Consider the following 25,617-nt stretch of genomic DNA (forward strand, 5'->3'; position numbering starts at 1 on the left):
ATCTTTTTTTTTTGTATATGGGCACTTTTTAAAAAAATCAGTGACCTCCTAGGGGTATGTGGCTAATAGTTAATAGCTAATAGAATCTCTGGGTCAAAGGATATGGATGTTTTAATTCCTTTATTTGCGTAATTCTAGAAGGCTTTTCACAATGTTTGAACTAAATCACAGCTTCACGGATAATGTTCTAATGTGTCTTCTCACAACCCTTGGAACATTGACTGTTCTGTCTTTTGTCATCTTTTTCAGTTGCTGAGTATGATGTGAAACTTCAGGGTTGTTTTGACTCACATTTCTCTAATTTTTAGTGAAGAATCCCCCCTCTACCCCCTACATGGTTGTTGATAGTTTGTAATTCTCTTTTTGGAGACCTGTTTGTATTCTTTGATTACTTATCTATTGGAGAATGGATTTTAGTTATATGTATACACACACATATATAATACATGAATACATCTGTGTATGTATATACACACATTCATATGTGTTAGGTATGTTAATTTGTCTATATATCTTGATCCACTTCTTACACTAGGTGAAATCTTTCTTAGGCAGCTAGGTGGTGCAGTGGATAGAACTCTGGAATTGGAGTCAGGAAGTCCCAAGTTAAGATCCAGCCTTCAGTACCTTACTACCCATGTTTCTCTGGACAAATCATCTTAACTTCGTTTGCCTCCATTTCCTCATCTGTAAAATAGGGATAATAATAATACCTGCCTCTCAAGGTTGTTGTGAAGATAAAATGAGATATTTGTAAAGTGCTTTGCCAAACCTTAAATAAATGCTATTAAATTTTATTTTATTTTTTTTAGAGGCACCTATAGATAGCCCAGTGCTGGATATTGAGTCAGGAAGACCTGAGGTCAGATTTGGCCTCAGATACTTACTAACTGCTTAACTCTGGGCAAATCACTTACCTTTGTTTGCCTCAGTTATGTCAACTATAAAATGGGGGTAATAATTGTATCTACCTTGAAGAGTTGTTTTCAGGATCAAATGAAGTAATTTTTGTAAAGCAGTTAGCCCAGTGCCTGGCACATAGTATATGTTTAATATATGCCAGTTTCCTTCCTTTTTAGAAACCACAGCTTAACTCAAATGTCACTCTTTTTTTTTTTTCTGAGCTTAACAAATACCAAATAAAATGAACAGCTCCATATATAAAGTAGAATAGGAAAAGGATTATACATGAATCTGTAACTCTTGTGTACAGCTTCCTTTTCCTTTTAACTATGTATTAAATTCAACATGTAGGTTCTAAAGCTGTCCTGATTGTGTTTCCTCTGGCTTTCTTTCTATCCTCTCTTGTAAATTCTTAAAATCTACATGCCACCTATTGGGTGAATCATTTCCTCATTCCTGCCCTCATTCCTCCAATTAGTAATGCTCTCTCCCACCTCAGATTAATCACCTTGTATGTATTTTGTTTATATTTCACAACTCAGTAGGATCCCTCAGCACTTTTTGAAGGCCAGGGTTGGTTTTCATTTTTCATTTTTTTACCTCCAGGTTCTAGCATAGTGTCTTGCACATAGTAGGCCCCAATAAATGTTTGTTTGAATTAAATTGAATGTGTTCTGGCTTGTTCTCTTCTTTAAAACAGTTACCAGATTCTTTCAGTTCCACCTCCACTGCTCCCACCCTGGTTCACACTGTCATTGACTCTTTCCTGTGCTATTGCAGTTGTTGTTCAGTTGTTTTTCAGTTGTGTCTGACTATTCATGACCCCATTAGATGTTTTCGTGGCAAAGATACTGGAGTGGTTTGCCATTTCCTTTTCCCATTCATTTGACAGGTGAGGAACTGAGGCAAACAGGGTTAAGTAAGCCTTGCCCAGGGTCACATAGCTGCGAAGTCTCTGAGGCCGAATTTGAACTCAGGAACACTCATCTTCCTGACTCCAGGCTTGATACTCTATACACAGAGCCATCTGTTGGAGTAGTCACACTTTTCTCTTTCCATTCTCTTTCCCCCTTATCTAGTTCACCCTACCTCCTGCTGTGAAATTCACATACCAATTCAAAAAAACTTCAGTAACTTCCTGTTGACCAAATAAAGTCTGATCTCCTTGATTGTAGTGACATTAAAGTGCCTTCACAGTTTGGCTCCAACTTGCTTTCTCTTCTGCTAATTCCCATCTTGAATGTAATGCTCCTACTAAATTGGACTACCCAGTGTTGTCCAAACACACTTTTGGCTTTTCCTGATTCCCTTTCTTAGCATATTTTGTTCATTCTTCTTTTAATGTTCTTTCTATCCTCAGCTCTGCCTGTATCCTACTCATTTGATTCTTTGCTTAACTTCCTCTGAAAAGCTACCTCTGGAAAAAAAAGAGCAGGGCCCAAGAGCACTAAGGAACACCTAAGGTTAGTAGGTATGATGGATGAAGATTCAGTAAAGGATACTGAGGAGTGGTCAGAAAGGTAGGAGAGTGATATGATCAAAGAATTATATCTGGAAAAGGACCTTAGAGATTATCAGATCCACTTCTCTCATTTTACAGATGAAGAAAGGTCAGAAAGGTTGTGACTTGTTTAGGGTCACACAGCTACTAAGTGTCTGAGGTGGTTTTTTTTTTAAAATTTATTTATTTTTAGTTTACAACACATGGTTCTACATAATTTTGAGTTCCAGATTTTCTTCCCTCCCTCCTTCCCTCCCCAAGACGGCATGGAATCCCATATAACTTCCACGTATAACTTCGCATTGAATTAATTTACACACTAGTCAAGTTGTGGATAAGAATTATGACCAATGGAATGAATCATGAGAAAGAAGAAACAGAACCAAAAAAAAAACCACAATCCAAGAACGAAAACAAAAGAGAGAAAAAAAAAGGCGGGAGAAAAAGGCAAGCATGAAGTGTGCCTCAATCTGCATTCATATTTTGTAGTTCTTTCTCTGGATGTAGATAGCATTCTCCATCATGAGTCCTTTGGAGTTGTCCTTGTACCTTGTGTTGCTGAGATGAGCAAAGTCTGTCAGGGTTAGGCCTCACAGAATCCATATGTCTGTGGTTGTGTATAATGTTCTCCTGGCTCTGCTCTGCTCACTCAGCATTATGTCATGTAGGTTTTTCCAGGTTGTTATGGAGTCCGTATCATCCCCATTTCTTATAGCACAATAGGATTCCATTACTGAGGTGAGTTTTGAATGCAGGTCTTCTTGATTTCAGGTCCAACAGTCTTAACTATGTGGAAAACCAAGAGAGACCAGTCATAAAAACCTAGAGGGGAGAGAATCCAGGAAAACATGGTCAGCTGTGTTAAATGCTTATGGAGATACTGAGATAGAGCTGGCAATTGAGAAAAGGTCATTAGATTTGGCAATTAGAGATCATTGGTAATTTTGGAGAAAGCAGTTTTCCTTTAGTGATGAAGTCAGAGGACAAATTGCAGAAGTTTTAGAAGAGTTAGAGGAGAGTAAATGGAGACATACATTCTTTGGATTGTGCTGATGATGTGTGGTGGTAACAAATTTGATTACTGAATTGGCCCTTTACCCAGTCCAGGCTACATTCTTAATGCTGGCTAGTTAGCCATTGCTTACAAATGAAAAGTGAGCATGGAACAAATCTTATCACAATTACTGGATACGTTCATATGCCTGTGTGCTACTGCAGTGACATCATTTTTATGCAAAATGTTTTTGAATTTTTGGCTCTTTGGATGAAATTCAGGTCTGATTTAATGCCTTGTTTTAACTTTATAGAATCATAGGGCTGCTATTAATACTACTAGATTTATTATTTAAAGACAGTTTTGTGTAGTGGATAGGTCAGTACTGGATGTGGAGACAGAGTTATTTGAGTTCAAATCCTGTCTCGGACACTAACCTCAGTTTCTTTATCGATAAAATAGGGTAATACTGGCATGGAATTGTTGTGATTAATACTTGTAAAGCTCTTTGAAAATCTTAAGGCACCATGTAAATAAGTTAGCTTGAAAGTTTTTCTAAGTTTTTTGCCTTCAACAACCCTATGAAACAGAATACAAGTAGTATATCCATTTTACTCATAACTATCTCTCTGACCCTCAGTTTCTTTAACTGACTTCATTAAGGTTCCACAGTAATTGGTAGAGCTGTGATAAAGAGTCTTATTGCTGACAAAATGCTTTTTTTTTCCAGTTTATTTTGTGGAGTGATCATAAAACTGTTTAGTTTTCTACACATGCTTTTGTAGTAGGACAAAGCTGTTGATCGTAGCTCACTGCTACTGAGCCATTGGCAGCCATCAACAAATGAATTAGGAAAGTGTTTGTTTTTATAATTTGTGTGGGAGATATATGGTATCTGTTAATGACATCGTTGCCCAACAAATCTAGTGTTTTGTTAATTTGTCCAACATATCTTGAATCTCTTTTTATTTTTTTATTTTTAAATAAGCATGTGCAGTTTGAAATCTCAGTTCATTTGATGGAAAAAATTAAAGCTTCAGAATATTTTATGTTTAAAACCAGGAAACTGGCTTAGTATTTGCAGAGTACCTTTTGGAGATAATTAGAAAATAGTGAAGCAGTCTTCAAATAACTGCAAGTTTTTGTTTTTGGCTTTTGGGATGGGCAGGTGGACATAACGAGTAGAAAAGAATTGAAGGAGTAGAAAAGAATTTCTGTAATTGTGCTAGCTATATTACTGCCCTTAAGAGAATAGTCTTGTGAGAAAATGTGATCTGTTATCATTTTGACGCATATAAAGATTTGTTGGTAAATGCAAAATGGAAATGGGCTGCTCTGCAATGAATGTTGTGTTTAAGGAAACTTTTCATTCCCAAGAAATTGCGCTTAAGGACAGCTCCATTTAAACCTTTGATGTGGAATTGGAAGACCTAGTTTTTTTTTCTAAATGATTGTTCTTTGGCTCCGAAACTGAAAGATATAACTAACTAGACTCATTCCCAATTGTATACTTCCTTTTAAAATCACAACCAGCTGCTTGTAGTTAAAAAGGAGACATTAAGGTTTATTGTGCAATATTTCCTAATTCATTTTTTAAAATTAAGAATTTAATTTTTTTTTTTTTTGCTTTTATGTGGGCCTATTTTCTAAAGCTTATCAAATGAGCTCTTTTAATGTCTTGTTTAAAAAAATTGACACTAAAGGGTAAACCTATTTGGTAAATATTTAGCATTCTAATATGTAGCAAAATTCTATTTGATTTTTGCTTTCCTTTGTCCCTTTTATACTCTTGCATGTTGATTTGATAGTGCCCTTTATTTCCTGACTTGCACATTGTAGCTTTGTGCTATATTTTCAGGCAGTTGTTTTCCTTCTCCCCAAATGTAGCTTCATGGACATGAATAATGATTATAGAAGCAGGCTTTAAAAATAGTCATGGGGTTGCTACTTGGTTACTAAATTAAAATGTCACACAACTGCGTATATCACTTAGTAGTCAAAAGGGTTCAGACAGCAGCCAGTTAAAGTTCTTTCTGTCAGTAGATGGAAATTTTTTGAGGTAGAAAACTCATGTTGTCTTCTGTTTATAGCTATATGGTTTTAAACCTAGAATTATCCTTTGTTGACTTTTTTCAGAACACTTACTCTTTCTCAGCTAAGTAATACAGCTTACCATGTCCAGCAGCTTTTTAACCAAATACTCAGGATTAGGAATCATTTGGATTACTGTGGATGCTGATGGAAGACCATGCTGTAGTTTCATTCCATGGCTGGTTAGAACCAGCATAGGCTCAGTTAACTAACATCATATATGAGGTGAAGTGCCTTTTTTAAAATGACACTTCTGGGCTGCTTTTCTCAGTCTGCTTGTTAAGACCTGAGTCTGCTGTCTCTGAGAAGTTTGTCAGGGCCTCAATTAAGTCTCTTTGAGAATTTAAACTGGGATTGAGTGTTACTTTGAATATTTTGCATTTGGAAGAAATAGCTTATATTTGTATAGCTATTATCTGAATTTATCAATCTTTATAGGGAACGATATTAAGTAAATGAGTTAATGCATATGAGAGGATTGCTATTTATACTTAATAATTTGACTTTGGGTATGTTTCCTTATCTGTTAAATGAGAGATTTGGGCTAGATGACCTTTAAAGCCCTTCTGGCCCTAAATTCATGATTCTAAGAGGTCGTCTAGTCCAATGATTCCCAACATTGTTGTTTTGTGAACCTCTTTCAACAGCAAAAAAAAGGTGATAATAGAATATACTACTCATAATATTCATTTAGATTTATATATTAATTGCTTACAATAAGAAGAGTGACAGCTTTTGCCCCTAGAGCTCCAAATTAAAATTTATAAAATAGAAAAATTATGAAAACTAAATATAAACATTAATAAAGCTCATTGTAAAATGATCACGGATTTTTTTATGTGGGACCTTCTATAAGAATTAAAAAAAGCAATTCAGAAAGACTTTATGCTTACTATCATTTGCAAGACTTCATGTTAATTTTTTTTAACAGATTTTGTTGAATGTAAATAACATTTAAAATGAAAAAAGTTACAACTTGGAATATGTTTAACATAATGTACTAATTACATATAAACTCAATTTCATTGATGGGCTTTTTTATCTAAAGAAAGGTTTGCTTTTTTTTTTTTGGCTCAATAACAGTTTTAAATCTGGTTTTGTCTTTTTTCTGTATTTTTATTTAAAACAAAAATAAAGTGAAAATGGTTGCCCATGCTAATATGTGATTGGTGGAATTTTCATAGCCTTTTTATTGCTTAATGAAAATTCATTTTTTATCTTTAGCCACTTAACCAATCAAAGAAAATTAGTAGTGGCTAGTTTTAATATAAAATGCTTTCTACTAGCTAATGACAAGCTCTGTATTAAGTAAATATACTTAAAGTTCAGCTGTATATGTTGCTTTGGGTTTTTTTTTAAAACAATGTTTATATATAAACACTGGCATACTCTTGGAGTGGTACACTAGGCTATACTCTTACAGAAATGATTTGATCAGTGTTGTTCATTTAAAAATCCACCACATAGAACAGTAACATAATTGGAGGATAAGTCAAATTGGAAAACAGCCTTCTGAAATCAAAGGCAATGTAAGATTTGTTTTTGCAGAATATTTGTGAGTGTTTGTAATGGTTTCAAGATGGCTTGTAACATATATGTGCAGTGATCACGGTTTTCAAACAGCCTGATACTTGTGCTACGGGAATGGAAACATTTGTAACATCTTTTATCATGTGTTTGTGCAAATTAAAATGTGAAGGAGCCACTCAGTACTTTGTACAGTGTACAGAACAAAAACGAGGATGTATATGCACTAGCATTAGTTGGGAATTCGTTTAAAGCTAGAACATTGAACGTGCATAGTAGTTTGGAAACAATTTGATGACAGGTTGAGAAACTGCAAGAACATGTTGGGCTTAGAAGTGGTCAGAGTTCGATCTAATTGTTACACAAACTGAAATTGTGTGCATGATTGTGACAGTTTTGAATTGCAGAAAGAAACCTATAATATTTCAAATGTGTACATGCTTATCCTCACAGAGGAAGAATATATTTGGAACATAATTGGGCACTTATTTTATTGCTTTTGGTGCCCCGAAAGAATTTTTAATATGAGCCTCTTGGACTGTTTGTTGCAAACCTAAATGGAAGCCGATGATGTAAGTTCACCTCCCTCATTTTACTTGTGAGTAGGCTGAATTTTTTGCTATCACTTCCACTACTTGTAGTTTAGACCAGAAGTCAAGTCTGTTGGTTGCTTATGTAGTACTTCAAAATACTACTGCCTATATACATTTTTAAGAAAGGTGGGGAAAGGTGCTTTAATTTTGGCGGCTCTTGGTGCTTGTCAAAATGATACTGATGAGAGAGGCAACAATTAAAAAAATGGATTCATACTTCCTTAGAAATTAATTTCCTACAGTGTAAAAAGCAAAGTTCTGCAAGTCTAACTGGGATGAGGGATATACCTGTAGCCTGTGACTGTGCTATTAGTAAAATATAATTGGGTCTAAATTTTGGTAGTAGGAAAACAATAGCATCATCTTTGAACTTTTGGAGAAAGTTGTTACTAAACTTAATCGTCACAAAAATGTTTTTAAAAGTCCTCGTAACTGTCTGCTGTAGGTTAAATACTGCAAAATGTTTGTAAACTTGTTCCAAATAAAACTACTAAAATTGTAAATTTGATTATGGAATTTCAATTAAGCATGTGAGTATTCTCTATTCTTTACGTGTTGCATATATGTAGGGTATGCACGTCATATCCTTTGGTAGTTTTTTGGGTAACATGTGATGACTTTGAAAGTGACACCTTTTTAAGGTAAAAACTGTCAATAATTCAACCACAGAAGACTTACATATTATACTTTTCAGATAATGGAATGTAGTTCTAAGCTGTATATAGAACATTTTAGGATAACTGTAATTTTTGAGGGTTATATTAACACTTGTAGTGAAATAATACTTTTAAAAAAATACTTTTCGTTAGGAGGGACTATGTATGTAAACTAAACTACCTTCAGATCTCTTAAGGTTTGGGAGTTGGCATAATTTAGTAGAAAGAGTGCTAGTTTTGGAGTACTTTCAGTTCAAGGCCTTTGGTTCAAGTCTTTGTTCTGCCTTAGGCAATTTAACCTTTTTAGCCCTAGTTTTTTTCATTTTTAAAATAAGGGACTTGAACTAGATCTATTGATTTAGCTAGGTGTCACAGTGGATAGAGTGCTGGGCCTAAGTCAGGAAGATCTGAGTTCAAATCTAGCTTCATGCTCTTATTAGCTTTGTGTCCCTGGGCAAGTCACTTAGCCTCTGTTTGCTTTAGTTTCCTCAGCTGTCAAATGGGGGGGAAGAATAACAGCATCTACCTCACAGGATTTTTGTGAGGATCGAATGAGATATTTGTAAAGCACTTAGCACAGTACCTGTAGGGCACGTATTAGTCACCGCATATATGCTTATTTCCTTCTCTCTTCTGAGGTCTTCTTGTAGCTCTAAACTTGTGATCCTGAAAGAAAATATTTGTAGCTTTTTTTAATGAACTTTATTGTCAATATGTTCAATTGTCTATTTCCATTTATAGAACTCAAACCTAAGTTTGCAAAAAAAAAAAGTACAATTTCTTATCATTTGGCATTTTGTTTTTCCTGCTACATCTATTACTACTATACTTTTAACCATTTGAAAATTTTTTTTCCAGAAATACATTTTCTAACCAGCTATTTACATTGGTTAGGATATACTGCCTTGCTACAAATGTACTGTCTTCTAACTTTTCTCCTCTAGGTCTCCACAATATTTGTGAGGACAGTAAAGCTCCCAGGGTAACTTACAGATTCATATGCTTTTTACTGTCTTTGGGGAGGTAGGAAGATCTAGCAGAAATGAGGGGAAGACATGTAGGAATAGTATCATGATGGTGACCATATTTGTGCGTGCCAAAAAATTGTGTGGTAAATATTCTTTTGTAGAGACGCCTTAAAAGTATTTTTCTTTTTTTAAATTAGGAAGGTGAGGAAGGGTAGGAATGGTATCTAATTTTTAGTGTCAAAAAAACTAAGGCTTACCAAAATCAAAACTAAAACAGACACTTGGATGTAAAATTATCAGATAGACTTCTTGAAAAAACCAGCTTTTGACATTCCTGAAAGGGTGAGTAAACCAATGGTGGTAGTGATAACTTTATTACTTGAAGATTATTATTTTGCATTTGCAGATTTTTCTTCTAGGTTGTTAGTTTTTTCTTAGTACTGTAATTAGTAGTTTTAAATCAAAGGCTCTTAATTTTATCCATGGGTAAAATTCAGGGGTTCATGAACTTGGATAGAAGAAAAACTTATGTTTTTATTTTTACCAATCTCTGACTGAAATATATTTAAAAACATTATTCTGAAGGAGTCCATAGGCTTACTAGCCTCCCAGAAAGGGTCTATGAATCCAAAAAAGGATAAGCCTCTGTTTCAAAGTGTAAAATAATATTAGGAAAAATTCAACAATATTTTTCCTCCAAGTTTCTACCGAATTGTGCCTCTTTTGTGGAACTAGGGCAGAGTATACTTGGTTTTTATTTGTAGCTGTGGTGGAGGTAAGTAAACTAAAAATTAAGCCTCATATTATTGAGAATTGACCTGACTTAAAACTTAAATTTACACCTTTTTTCTTGCTTGGGAAATTAAGACATTTGTGACCTAAGAATCAATTTATATTTACACACACACACACCCCCTCAAATTCTCTTTCTGTTGACTTGCATTTGTAATGTTGGACATTTGACTTTAAACATTTTCTTTCTTTACAGGTGAGTGTCATTTGCAAATAGCTCATCCAAGAAGGAGAAAAGTATAAATTGCATTAATATATTTCATAGCTATGTCCTTAGGTGTCTCAGTACCATAACTGAGAATCACATTGTTTTCATTCTTGTGTTTTAAATATTTTCATTCTTATGTTACTGTTGATTTGTTATTCTATAAAGTAGCTACTTATATCACTTAGTAGTGAAAGGGATTGTTAAGGACTTACCACTTGTATTCTGGGCATGGAGAGGCCTATTTTCCTGTGTTCTGTTGGTGCCCCCCAGTGGCAAGATTAAGAACTACAGTTGGATGCTGAGGAAAGGCGCTAAAAGATTTTAGAAGTAAAAACAGATTACGCCTATTCTGTGTGTAGCAGGTTGAAATCATTCTAACAGAAAATAACATCTCCAAAGCAGTGCAGTTGTCCTTGGCACTGAGGAAGCATGTAATAAATGCTTTATAATGGTAGCCTTGAGTTCTGAGTTAACAAGGTGGGGATTATTGAAAATATGAAAGTATTCTCTTGAATTTTTCCACTCCTTAATTTTAACTGTAGTATTTTTTTAAAAAAATATTTTAAATATTTAAAATTGATTTGTATGGAGAAAAGGCAATTGGTAACTGGTACCCATCTGTGTCTTAAAAAGTAGCTAGGGATGACTTGAAAAACATTTTAAGCCTGTTTTATTTGTTGAACTTAAATTTTAGCTCATTCCATTTAGCATCACAAATCCTGCAATTCAGCAAGCATTTTAAGTATAATACATTGTGCTAGTCTACAAATGAATGAATGACAGGGTCCTGACTTTTCCTATAGGTCATTTTCTGTCATAACATAGAATTGAAGCTTCTAGATGTCTTGTAGTGTATTTAAATATTAGCTGCTTTGACTTGTGCTAATAGAATATCTCTTTGCAAGTCCTCTTCCTTGAATCCTTTTTAGTGTCCTGTCTGGAGGTCTATAATACCTAGTAACTCTTTATCACATTCTCTCTTGAGGAACAAATGATATGAGAAATTTGTCCTGGATACATATTCCAGGAAGACAGCATACCTATTCATTGGTCATGTCCTGTCAGCACGATTGCTTTTTAGCCCCTCAGTAAGGTGTCACTGATCACAGCATGATACTCCTGCTTCTTGTGGTCAGTAATGGATTTCATTATTCCTTGTGGCGTCTTTGCCTTTTCAGTTTCTGAAATGTGGAAACAGCTGCTTCTTAGAAGTCCCAATTGACCCAGACACTCATGTGTCTTGTAGTTTATTAGTGTTCAAAGGTCCCTCTTCCTTTTCTCCTCTGTTTCCCATTCTTATATTCTCTAACCTCTTGGCAGATTTGTATTTCTCTCTTAACCTTGAAGCATCTCTTTTGTTTCCTACCTGAATTAATTTTCTTTTAACTTGACAAGAAATACTTGGGCATTTCTGCTAAGTTGGATAGTAGAGATGCCTTTTTCTGAGCCTTTCATCTTTTTTTCTAGGATTGAGACCAATTTGTACTTAGCATACACAGTTGTTTTCTTGTGGAAGAGCCACAGCTACAGTACTTCAATTCACTGGAATGAACAGTTCAGTCACTTTTCATTCTTGCTGATATTTATAAAGGTTTTAGGGATGTTTGTGTTTTTATAGTAGATTTGCTTCCTGTGGTATGAATGTTCATTAATTAATAGATTTCTTCTTGCTGTTTTTAGCCATTACCTCTTGCCCTTCTCAGGTATTCCAAATTTTCTTTCCTCCTGGTTGAATGAAAGGTATGCTTGGCCATTGATGCTCTCTCTACAGTCTCGTGTAGAAAGCAAAAATGGTGTACTTATTTTAGATCATAGATCTAGAGCTGGAAGGGACCTGAGAGGTTATATAGTTTACCTTTTCATTTTACTATATAGAAGACAGACTGTGATTCTTAGTTCAAATTACAAACAATACCTATTTCAGAAATGAAGCTACAAATGAAAGAAAATTCTTTGTATGTATTTTATGAAAGAAATGAGTGTCACGTGACTTTTGGCCTCTGCAGGTACACGAAATGAACTTTGTCACTAGTATTTTCTTCATCCCTACAGCTGCTGCTTTGGTCCAGGAGCAATACTGCCCTACTTCCTACATACTTGATGCTTTTGTCAGTTTTCATTTTCTTTTTTTAAAGACAATATGCCATTCTTGAGAGAAAGCTTGATAGAGTAGAGAAAGGACTGATTTGGTGAGTAAAGAAGGCCTGGGTTCAGTTTCTGATTTTGACATTTATTATCTTCGTTACTCTTGGTCAGAGATTTAACCTCTCAGTTTTCCAGACATCCAGCTAAGATGAGTTGTTGATTTGTATCAGTTGTGAGAGTTAACTACGTATAATCAGAGGCCTTAATAAATAAACAAAAAAAATCCTCTCTGTATTCCTTGGTCCTTTGTGAATGACTTGTGATTTGAGCCTTTTTGCTTCAAGTATTGCATTGGAAGCAACTGCTGAAGTTTTAGCTAATTAATTAAATCCTTGCCACACATGAGCTCACTTAAGCCTTCCCATTCATTTAGCAAGCATAGATTGTAGGTCAGGCACTGTGGTAGGTATTGAGAATATAAAGACAACAACTAAACAGGCCCTGCTCTTAAATTTTTTTGGAAACGGGGAGTCAAGTCCTGCATTGATGGAAAAGTAAATACAGAAAACATATGCAAAGCATATACCAAATGGTTTCCTAAGAAGAAAGAATAAGAGCAATTGTAGGGGTCAGGAAAGGCTTTCTGCCAGCAGTGCTACTTGAGCTGAGCTTTGAAGGAAGTTAGGAATTCCATAAGGCAGAGCTAAGGAGGGAATGCTGGGAGATCATCTATGGAAAGTGGAATGCCATGTAACTAGGAACAGTGAGCAGGCCAGTTCATCTTGCATTGAGTGTTAATCCTATATTTATAAAGCAGGGCTTATTAACCTGGAATCTACTTAAATATTCTGATAATTATTTCAATATAATTGGTTTGCTTTCTATTCCTATGCATTTTGTTTTATTCACTTAAAGACATTATTTTTAGAAGGGAGCCATGGACTTCAGTGGATTGTTGAAGGGTTCCATGACACAAAAAGAGGTTAAGAACCTCTGCAATAAGCATAGTCAAGTCAACAAGCAGTTATCAAGTGCCTTCTATGTCTAAGGCACTGTGCTTTGGATTGGGGATACAAAAAAAAAACCAAACAAGCAAAACCAAAAAACAAAGATAAAACCAAAAGGGTAGACTGGATTCAGATTATGGCGAATTTAAAAAGCTGAACAAAAGAATTTGTGTTTTTATCTGAGAATCAAGAGGGAACCAGTGCTTTAGAAGGGGAGTGACGTAGTATCAATTTGGCAGCTATATTGGACCCTTTGAAAAGGGAAAGGACTAGGCCAGCTAGGAAATAGGAAGCTATTACAATAGTCTGGGTGGGATATCAGCCATTTGTTTCAGTATGTACTTGGTCTGCTTTTTTTTCTTTTCTTTTCTTTTTTTGAGGGGGAAAGGCAGGGCAATTGGGGTTAAGTGACTTGTCCAAGGTCAAATGCTAGTAAGTGTGTCTGAGACCACATTTGAACTCAGGTCCTCCTGACTCCAGGGCTGGTGCTCTCTACTCACTGTGCCACCTAGCTTCACCTTGCTTTTTTTTTTCTTTGAAAGCTTAAACTTGGTTTCAACTCAAATACTGTGTCAAATTATGACATGACAATTGACCAAATAATTTGTTAGGGAGAAAAGGTAAGAGTAATACCAAAAAATGTTTAAAAAAAAAAAGATTTTTTTTTCTTCCTTTCACTCTAGGAGTACTTCACAGTGAAATTATTATTTCTCTTCTCCCCAACCAAAACCCATCTTCATAAAGCGAATTATATATGATTACCCAGTTACTGTGCTCCCCTTAACTGTTACAGTCTTCCTTAAATACATAGGTAGGATATAAAATGCTGATGACATTTTTAAAAAATATACACCGAGGTGACATAGTGGATGGAGACTGGGCTTGGAGTCAGGAAGGCCTGAGTTGAAATTCAACCTCAGATACATATTAGCTATGTGACCTCAGGCAAGTTAGTTAACCTCTGTTTACATTAAATTCCTTATCTATAAAATGAAGTTAATAATAACACTTACCTCCCAGGGTTGACATGTGAGGATCAAATGAGATAATATTTGTGAAGTGCTTAGTGCAATGCCTACTACGTAGTAGGTATTATAGAAGTGCTACTTGCCATTATTATTATCATTTTAATTAATATTATTATTATTTACCTATTTTGTGCCAGGCACTGTTAAGTACTGAAAGTACAAAGAAAGGCAAAAAAAAAAAAAACCAGTTCCTGCTCTAAAGACAGAATGAATTGGGGGTAGTTTCGGAAGGAATGGACTAAGATTAAGAAGTATAGGGAAAGACGGCACATTAGCTGAAATTTGAAGGACATCTCTCCTCTCCCCCAAGGAAGCTAGGATGTAGGGGTGAGGACAGAGCATTCCAGATAAATGAGGGACAGCCAGTGAAAATACCCAGAGTATTTTCAGATACTTTTTCAGATATTTTCAGATACAGATAAGATAGAGCATCTTATTCAAGAAACATCAAAGTAGGTCAGTGTCACTGCATCACAGAGTATGTGGAGGGGCAAGAGAAGGGTATAAGGTATAAGAAGTGGAAAGGTAGGAAGGGGCAGGGTCTAGGACTTTAAAAGCCAAACAGGATTTTATATTTGATCCTGGAGGCATAATAGGGAGCTTTGGAGGCAGTTTGAAGAAGTGTTCTAAAAAATGTTTAGAGAAGAAAGATTTTTTGGAAAAAGTTTATTGCTTGTCAGGCTAACTACTTTGAAGGGAACAATACTTCTTTTGAATATAAAGTATCTGCTTAAAAGCAGCCACCCTACTTGATAATCATCATCTCAGTGTGGAACCTTGCCAAATATTAGGGGTGTGTGTGTGTGTGTGTGTGTGTGTGTGTGTGTATACATATATGTGTGTGTATGCATATATATATATGCATAACAGCATAATACCACTTCTATGCCATCTACCTATTTCCAGGAATTGGTTCTGATTTCAAAGAAGCCCCATCCAAACAAAACAAAAAGCAAATGCCTTCATTAGCTACTTAAAGCTGAAATGACAAACTGTTTCAGTAAACAATTTTAGGGGGTGGTAAAGTAGAGAATTTGGTTATGCCAGCTGATTTGGGGGGAATATTCATCCTTAAATTTTCTTAAACTTCATAGTTACTTGGAAAAACGCATTAGTTAGGAAACATTTGTGATGACTCAAGTCTACAGCTTGAAAAGCTACCCTCAGGTTTTTTGTTGGTGGTAGGTGGGGAAATTGTATTTATAATTCTAAAGGACTTTCTGGACTGAGAGAACTGAAAGAAACAGCTCTTTTGAAGCATTGGCACGAAATAACTTGAATTTTGATTGGACTGGTCTGTTCTGAGTTGGTCTGAGGTGTTGCAAACATTTTCCTTCTGGAGGTTTGAAGCTGAATCTTGGAAGCTTTTTAAGATTTCTCTTTATGAATAGAGTCATTGTACAGAGAGGGGAAAAGTGTGGAGAAAATTAATGGTTGTAGCCAAAACTTTACTGAGATATGTAGTAGGATTTGTATGATTTTGGATCTACATTTGGACTGTCACGTATTCATATAAAAAAGGAAACAAGTATTAAGTACCTACTATGTGTCAAGCACTGTGCTAAGAACTTTACAAATACTATCTTATTTTAACCTCACAACAACCCTGGGTGGTAGGTACTGTTATCTCCATTTTAGAGTTGACAAAACTGAGGTAAACAGAGGTTAAGTGACTTGCCCAGGGTCACACAACTATGCTGGATTTGAACTCCAGTCTTCCTGACTTCGGACGCAGTGCTCTATCCACTGCACCACCTATCTACCTCATAACATGACTTGTATTGTCAATATTTCTTTAATACAGCACTTTTTTGGATTCATTATCCTCATATATTTAGGAATGTGTTAATTACAAATGACTCTTAACTCTTGTGATTACTTTGATAATTGTTCTATAGTACAAGAAAAAAAATCCTTCATTTTAGCTGTAACCAACATAGTTAATAGCTGATGCTTTGGATCCCTCAGTATTGTTTGGGTGGTTGGTTGGAGGCAGTGTGATTGATTGATTCAGCTGGATTTGGGATCAGAACACATCGTTCTGAATCTTGGTGCTGCCACTTAAGCTTTTTAACTTTTGGCAAGTCTCTTGACTTCTGGGCCTTTGTTTTGTCTTCTGAAAAATGAAGAGGGTTCTAGACTAGAAAGGACCACTAAAACTTATTCTGTCATTCTATTACATGGCTTCTTAGCTCCACTATTTTACCTATTCTTTGGTTACTTCACTGTGTTTAGGGATTAAATACTTTACATTGTATGTGCAAATTAGTCTTAGTTCTTCTTAGTATTAGCACCAATGTTGTTTTTAGTTTGATTCTGTGCTGTTTGTTACGTATAAAAATCATACTATGATTTTGGTCATTAATGTATCTTAACGTTTTTAGGTAAACTCTGCAGTTCTCTCTCTAGCCTTTGTGATTAAACTTATGGGAGAAAAGACTTTGCTTGTAGGATGTTTTTAAAATTGTGATTTGAAACACAAAACTCCTTAATTAACACCATTAATGTGAACATGAAAGAAAGTGGGAAAAGCTTCTCTTTCATTTGCTTTGGAAATCTCATCTACCACCATTTTAATTGTCATCACTATGCAAACAAAAAATCATATTTAGATTTCAGTGCCTTATTTCTCCTGAACTCCAGTCTCATTTTTCTACATATTTGGTATTCCCATTTTCCCAGTTATCAGCACTTGAAATCTCAGAATCATTTTTGACTTTTCCCTTTTTCATCTACCAGTTTAAATAATTGTCAAGGCCTATGATGCTCTTAACACAATATCTCCTCTCTCTCTCCTCCCTGCTCACAATGCCATTACCTTAATTCAGGCCTCATCACTTCTCATACTGCAACTATTGTAATAGCCTTGTAGCTAGTCATGTGATTAGTCTCTACCCTATCCAATTCATCCTGCAATTTTTCCTAATGCTTGGATATGATCATGCTATTTACTGTTCAGACACCTTCAGTAGCTTCTCATTCCATTTAAGAAATATTTATTAGGTACCTAATGAGAGACAGCTAACGGCATAGCGGATAGAGCACTGGACCTAGATTTAGGAAGACCTGTGTTCCAGATCCAGCCTTAGACACTTAACTAGCTATGTGACTGGGCAAGTCAATCAACCTCTGTTTGCCTTGGTTTCTTCAGTGATAAAATGGGGATAGAATACCTAAATTGGGTGGTTATGAAGATCAAATAAGATAATGTTTGTGAAAGTGCCTTGTGCAGTGCCTGGCACACAGTTGCTGCTTGCTGTTGTTTGTCCTTCATTCTCGAAGAGGACCATGACATTAGAGAGGTGATGCCATGACATCCAAGTGAATTGGATTTAAGTGAGGGAAGGCTGTGCAGAGTCACCAGCCTCACTTTCTCTTCAGGAGCCATTTGGGTCCGGTGGCCAGATATGGATCAGGACAACTGGAGATGAGCCAGGATGCAGTGGGTAGGGACCTTGGCCTTTTCAAGCTAAGGTCTTATACAGGTGTCAGTTTGACCGAGGCAGTGCCTGTTCAGTGGTTAAGGCTTAATAAGAAATGAGGCACATAGTAGGTGCTATATAAATGCTTATGCCTGACCCTGTCATCTTCCCTACTACGTGCAGGGTGCTGTGTTAGGTCCTAGAGACGTAAAGACAAAAGCAAAACAGAACTTGATCTCAAGGAGATTACATTCTGCTAGGGTGGGGACAGGGATAAAACAGTCACAATAAATAAATACAAAAACTAACTTTGAGGGAGAGCTAGTAGCTGGACAGATTAGGAGTGGCTTCATATAAGAGGTGTCATCTCAGCCTTGGTTAGAAGAAAGGAATTCTGTCAAAAAGGAGTGCATTTTAGGTATCTTAAGACTACTTTTGTGTTTAAGGAACAGTTATCAGACCCTTTGAGTTAGAATGGAAGGTGCATGAAGGGTAGTAATATAAAAAAAACCAACCTTCCCTCTCTTAAATCCAATTCACTTGGATGTCTTGGTATCACCTCTCTGATGTCATGGTCCTTTTTGAGAATGAAGGACAAACAGCAGCAAGCAGCAACTATGTGCCAGGCACTGTACAAGGCACTTTCACAAACATTATCTTATTTGATCTTCATAACCACCCAATTTAGGTATTCTATCCCCATTTTATCACTGAAGAAACCAAGGCAAACAGAGGTTGATTGACTTGCCCAGTCACATAGCTAGTTAAGTGTCTAAGGCTGGATCTGGAACACAGGTCTTCCTAAATCTAGGTCCAGTGCTCTATCCGCTATGCCGTTAGCTGTCTCTCATTAGGTACCTAATAAATATTTCTTAAATGGAATAATAAAAGGGAAGTAATATAAAATAAGTAATATAAAATATTAAGAAAGGTATATAGACAGTGAGAATTTTTATATTTTATCTCAGAGGAAATATGGAGCCATTGAAGATTTTTTAAAAATTCATTCAACAAGTTTTTAATAACCTCTAGGGATAGAAATACCAAAATAATCCCTGCTCTCAAGGAAGTTACATTTTATTGGGAGGAAAAAAATTGTATGCAGATAAGTAGACAAATACAAAGTAACTGGAGCTGGGTGAGAGGAGGCTTTAGACCTCATGTAGGACATAGCTGAGGACATTAAACTGAGGCTTAAAGGAAATTAGAGATTCCAAGGGGCAGAGTTGAGGAGGGATTGAGTTGCAGACATTGTGTGCCTCCTTTTTGTGTTCAGCCGGGGTGGCGAACCTGTGGACTTCTAGGTCCTTAAGTGTGGCCTTTTGACTGAATCCAAATTTTACTGAAAAAATCTTTTTATTTTTAATAATATGTTTTTGTTCATCTTTTATATTTTTACTTAATTTTTAAAATACCAAAGAATAAAATAAATTACAACAAAATAATCCTCCAAGATTGACCAGCACAATTAGAACATTAGTAAGCCATAAGGGCTACATTGACAGCTGCTATGGTCATGATTTAATTCCAAATTCCTCCACCTGACTGTTGCTACTATTGCGTGAGGCTGGTTGGTGAAAGTTTATGGGGGTTGAGTATGCCATTCTGTTACCAGCTTTTGACAGCGGTGTACTGTATTACTGTTTGAAGTGGAATTTGCAAATAGTTGTACAGCTCGACAGTGTTTTTTATTCTGTCTGCTTAACAGCTCATCCTATCAAAGAAGACCGAGAGAACGCTGAAAGAAACGGGTTTTTTTTTTTATGAGGATTGGGAATTGCAATATTATCTTGTTTTTGCTAAAGATAAAATGATTTGCTGGGTAATGAGTAATGTAAAAATAAAAGAAGGAAATGAATATTAGTAAATATTTTTGAAACCACAGAAAAGAACAGAAGGAAATTCAGAAGGGGGCATAGACAAGTAGAGCAGTGTTAACTGTCATGTTAAATTTTGTGCACACTTAAACTGTAAGAAATAGAAGTGCAGTTTATTTGTCTTGCTCTTGGTTTCCATTGCTGCCCAAGCACTTTGGCAAAGCATCCATTTGCCTAAAGAGAATTTTACTGATGTTACTTTGTATAATGGGATTAGTGATGCAAACATTTTTGAGAGATGCTTTAACTATTTATTACTGTTATATTTACTCTGTTGTACTGACCTCGCTTTGTTGTCTTGATGGTTTGCAAGAATTCATTTGTATCAGTACTTTATTTCAGATAGACCTAGGAAATTGGGATAGAACCAATTATGTTAATCTTGAAATGGTCATAAACTTAAATATATTTATCATAAACAAATATGGAAAATAAGGAATAACGTTAACATAAAACCCTTAGTCTATTCAAACGGGCATTTTAAAAAATAGACAAAAATTTTCAAAAAATTATTGAACCAAAAGTGATTGTTGTTTCCCCATTCTAGTCTGAATGAAGTTCCAGTATCTTTTGGTATAGTTGAAATCATTGAGTATAATTGAATATATTCTGGTTCTGTTGACTTTTGCTTTGTACCACTTTGTGCACGTACTTGCATATTTCCTTAAATCTATTTATTCTGATGAATTAAGATATAATAAGCCATCTATTCTCTGATAATTTGACATATAGGTTGCATCTCATTGTTTAATGGGAGGAGTGTGAGCAAAATAAAGTAGCTACACATATTTCTGTAAAAGCCCTTTTCCCAAGTGTCCTAGGAAAGGATTTTTGCTAGGTCAAAGAGAGTGATGAGTTTTTTGACCTTTATTATCCTTCAAAAATTTTGTAGTAGTCTTCAGTCCCACAGCCCTGTAACAGAGTACTCTTTTCTTTTCAACCCCACCAGCATTGTTTTTATCATTTTTTGCCTACTGGCTTTTGTAAAAAAAAAATTTTGGCGGTAGTTTTATGGGATTTTAACCATTTTATACATATTTTTAAAAATAAAATTTTAAAAATTCCTTATTTGGCTTTTTATTCCTTTCTGCTTCAGTTTGTGGAACTGGTAGGGTTAATTGAGTTGTTACAATCCCTGGGTTTCAGTTTTCTCATTTGTAAGATGAGAGTGTTAGATTACATGGCCTCTGAGGCCATCTTTAAGTCTAAGCTCCTGTGTATGCTTTCTGCTGCTCTTAGTATATGGTATCACTTAAGGTGTATTTTATTTAGTTATATGAACTTCATAAAGTATTGAGCTTTCATGCAAGAGTAATGGCCTGAATGATATGATTGCCTAGGCCAAAATATAGTATTGTTTGTTGTTTCCCGAATGATTTAATGTGATATTCTATAAGGGAATCTATTTAAAATCTAACCTAATGAAGATAGTTCATATAATGAGTAGAAATCCTTAGGGCTGACTAAAGGTGACAAAAACAGTTCCAAGCGTTTAAGACCTTAAAATCAATCTGACTCATCTGTGCAGCTAGCCTTATTTAATATGATTCCCTTTGGCTGTGTTGTTTTATCTAAAAGTGGATTATTTTCCATCCGCTGTTTCTGCCATGCTTTTTCTCATCTCAGTGGTAGAGTTGAAAGAGCATTGGATTTGGAGGACTAATGATCAAATCCCAATTTGTCACCTTGCACAAGTTTTCTTTGACTATTGTCTCTAAAATGGGGAAGTTGAACTAGATGATCTCTGAGGTTTCTTATTACTCTAACTCTGATCCTATAATTCTTTGCATATTCTCCCTGCTATGTACCCAGAATGAAACACCCCTCTTCTCTCCATTTCTGTTCTACTTAATATCCCTCCCTTCCTTCAAGACCCAGTTCAGGTACTATTTTGTACATGAAATTTTCCCTATCATCCCTCTACCCTGCTGTCCCCTTCCGATTACATCCCTCTTACAGATGTCAGAATTTTGCTTAGATTGCCTGTGGACTTATTTCATTCTCCCTTGCATCATAGTTATTTATATTCTTGTGATATTCCTCCATCCTAAGCTTCTTGAGAGTAGGATTTATGTTTTTTTTTAGCATAACCCCAATATTTCATATAGTACATAGATAACTAATATTTATTGGTTTAAGTTGAAGTAGATAGAGAATCTGTCCAGTCATAGACCAGATATGTTTATTCTATCTGGTAATGCAGATAGCTTTACCTTCAAAGAATTTCGATAAGCGTAATATGATCTTTAGATGACTGCTTCTGTGCATGGTTACCACTACTAGTACTACTACTACTACTACTACTACTACTACTGCTAGTACTATTACAGTGTTTGGGGAGAATTGTATTAGCAAGTAAAGGAATAGCATGAATAGGCTCTACTATCGCTGTGACTGCAGAAGTAATTGGTAATAAAGGAAGCTCCTGTCCTCTACATCATAAGAGAGATCCATGTTGAAGATCTGACTCAGATGCTTGAGTCACTTTAGAATTTTGCAGTGTAGTTTAACATTTTTAAAGATTTGCCCTGCCCATGGTTTCACATGATTTGCTTTAAATTAGCTTGAGTTTCTCTATTGGGCCCAAGAATTCTGATTACGCAACTGAGCCTTCCATTGCTTATTCAGTATTGAGTGCCTTTTCAGTACTAGGTACATACTAAGACATGAGCCCTATGATATCATAGAAATTTCTTTGAACATTGTTTTTATATTTCAGATTTAATCCAGTGCACAAATGAGATGAATGTGAATATCCCCCAGTTGGCAGACAGCTTGTTTGAAAGAACTACTAACAGTAGTTGGGTGGTAGTCTTCAAGTCTCTCATTACAACTCACCATTTGATGGTATATGGAAATGAGGTAAGCAGTGTTTTTGGCAATGGCTAATTTTCTGTGTATTACCTAAACATTCAGTTTGTTCTCTTAATTAGATATTTAGCTTCTAGTAGTCCAGAGGAAAAGTGATAAGGACCAGAACCATACTAGAGAGAAGGGGACAAATGCGATAAATGTTATGGAGTTAGAAATGCCAAGATTCGACAACTGCGTCAGTATGGAGGATGAGAAAATACAGAATGAAGATTGGCACTGAGGATGCAAAACTGGGGGATTGGAAGGATGATGGTACCCTTGATAGAAATAGGAAAGTTGAGAACAGGGTTAGGTTGTATTGTTGGACATGTTGAGTTTGACATGCCCATAAGACGTGAAATTCTTAATGACAAGCAGGAGCAAGTTGGTAATGTAGGCCTGGAACTCAGAAAAGAGACTAAGGCTGGACATAGAGTTTTGTGAATCATCTGCAAAGAGCTGGTGAGGTCACTAATAGGAAACAAGAGAAGAGGGCCCAGGACAGAGTTTCAGAGGACACCTGCTTTTCTCCCTCATTCCCCAAATACTTGGATGGCTAGTAGTAGTAGGGAGAGAAGAATGAATGATAGATTCATGAGAGACAGTGTAACATAGTAGAGTCTTAAGAGTCAGGAAGACCTTGATTACCTAATAGCTGTGTGTCCATGGGCAAGTCCCTTAAGCTCTGAACCTCAGTTTCTCTAACAGTAAAATGGAGATAATACCTGTAATATGTTCCTTTTTTGCAGAGTTGTGAGGTTTTAAATTAGATAATGTATAAAAAGCACTTTGCAAACTTGAAAAGATTATATAAGTGTTATTTGCTATTAACGAAAGTAATATCATTAATCATGGATATTTATGGTGTATTACTAACCTTTTGGGTCTCTAGTTGGAACCAAGTTCTAACATGAAATGACCCCTCACTACCATTGTCAGAGTACTTGGCCAGGGTATACCACTGGCCTGATCCATTGTGGTATTTCTTTTATTCTCACATATGTTCTTAATTTCTGTATACAAAACAGTGCTTGTTTGGGAAGGCAGTGGCTTAAAAAGGGAGGCTGTAATAACAGTGGTCTCTGTGGAGGTGGTTGGTATCATTTTTATGATTTCCCTTTGGAAAGGTCTAGTATGGGTCCGTATACTTTGCTAGGCTGCCTGGGCTACTAAGTATATGTTAATCATTTCAAATAGCTTTTTTCTGTAAAAAAAAAAAATGGTGCTTTAAAAATTCAGTCTTTTCCCTAGGTGATTGGTGACAAACAACTTTTAAAAACAGGTTTAACTAATTTTATTTTAATAAACTCTTACAACTGGCATAGAATTCCCCATTTCCTATAAAACCTTTGATGTTTTATGTTCTCTGCTATTTCTGTAGTCATGATGCTTTGATAAACATCCTAATGATAGTAAAGGTGCTTTATATCTTTATAGTTTGTAAATTTAGGTCTGAAACCAGCATATTAGCTGTAAAACTTAAGCTTGTAAAACTTAGTGAAATCCTTTAACTGTAAGTTTTCTGATTCTCAAATTATAGTTGAAATAAAATGCCAAGGCTGAATTGACACAATGTGATTTTCTTTTCCTTTCAAGCGCTTTATCCAGTACTTGGCTTCAAGGAACACATTGTTTAATTTAAGCAATTTTTTGGACAAAAGTGGATTGCAAGGTAAGAAAAACTCAGTGTATAATTTCAAGAAAATGTCTCTGTTGTGCCATCTAGAAAATGAGGTGTGGGGGGAAAATCACATTAGTGATTAGCTAGGATTTGAATTTAAGTGATAAAATATTTGTAAAGAGCTTGGTGAGCGTTAAAGTGCTATATAAACACTAATTATTACTAAATATAAGTAACATTTTCACAGTTTTTTGCTTATTAAAACACAGGCAGGTAAATATGTCAGGAGGCAATGTGCAAACCACATAGTGAAATTATAATATAATTTTAGCACTATCATAAAATACCTCCTCAAATACATGTTTAAAGTATGTAATATAACATTACACATTTGTTACTTGACTTTTTTCAATAAAAATTTTAATGGGTTTTATAGGACATCTTAATTTAGTTTGTATACATTATTGATTCAGTAGGCAAAGTTACTGGTTATGTAACTTGTTTACTAAAAGGCTGAAACTTTTTCTTATTTTTTTCAGGATATGATATGTCCACATTTATTAGACGATATAGTAGGTATCTAAATGAAAAGGCAGTTTCTTACAGACAAGTTGCATTTGACTTCACAAAAGTAAAAAGAGGGTAAGTTCAACTTCCTCTTGTATAATTATTAACATTCCTATTTTCTAAGGGGTCAGAGGGATCTTGAACTTCATCATGAAATTGGAGAGTGGAAGAATATGTATCAAGAAAGATGGAAGAAGGATCCCTAAACAGTTGGAGATAAGAAATGGGGCTTTCCCCAAAGAACAGGGTGTAGAGTATATTGGTGTTGTCAAGTAAGACATCACCGTTAGTCACTCATCACCGTTAGTCAGTAGTGGTTGGTGGTTCCCTGCTCAGAGTTGCTGCAACAGCAGTTGACCTAATGAGATGAGTAGAGAGGTTTGCTATCTTCCCAGGGCACATATCCTGGATGTGATAAAGAAACTCAAAAAACTTTTCCACCTGGGAAGCTACTGCCCTTTCTGGTGATTGGTGTGGACACTACTTATGTCAGTTAGAACATAGAACTATTGCAAAAAATTACGAAATTTTAGGTAGGTAGCCTCAGAACTGTAGGGTTGTAGTTGATATTTTTTGGTTTGTTTGTTTTTTTTGCTTCTGCTCATTGGCATTGGGGAATTCAGGGAAGAAATGCTTTAGGAAGAGAACATCTGCTTAAGTAGTTGGTGTCTGAAATTGGGATTTGGATTTCTGCACAGTGACTTAAAAGAGAGGAATGACAGGCTCCTGGCCAAGGATAGATTGTAAGCGCTGATAAGAATGTATTTGAAGGACTTAGAAATCTAGGGCTTGTGTGTTTCCTGTACCAGATTAAAATGTAATTGAGAAGTATTAAGAAAATAAATAAAAATACAATAGAACATAGACAATGTTAATATGTAGTTTTGTAAGTAGATAATGCAACTCACAGAGACCCTTATGTAT

At 35.5% G+C, this 25,617-nt stretch overlaps 1 protein-coding gene across 20 annotated transcripts in view; it reads left to right on the top strand.

The window, feature by feature from the left end:
* Nucleotides 1-25,617, top strand: part of PICALM (phosphatidylinositol binding clathrin assembly protein) — a 129,594-nt gene that overhangs the window by 16,532 nt on the left and 87,445 nt on the right. For all 20 annotated transcript variants that reach the window (XM_036745872.1, XM_036745873.1, XM_036745857.1 and 17 more), the window contains exons 2-4: nt 22,372-22,514; nt 24,102-24,177; nt 24,666-24,768. In XM_036745872.1, coding sequence (XP_036601767.1) covers nt 22,372-22,514; nt 24,102-24,177; nt 24,666-24,768 — 322 coding nt within the window. The remainder of the gene's footprint in view (nt 1-22,371; nt 22,515-24,101; nt 24,178-24,665; nt 24,769-25,617) is intronic.

This window comes from Trichosurus vulpecula, chromosome 2, assembly GCF_011100635.1.
Source record: "Trichosurus vulpecula isolate mTriVul1 chromosome 2, mTriVul1.pri, whole genome shotgun sequence".
NCBI classification, from domain to species: Eukaryota; Metazoa; Chordata; class Mammalia; order Diprotodontia; family Phalangeridae; genus Trichosurus; species Trichosurus vulpecula.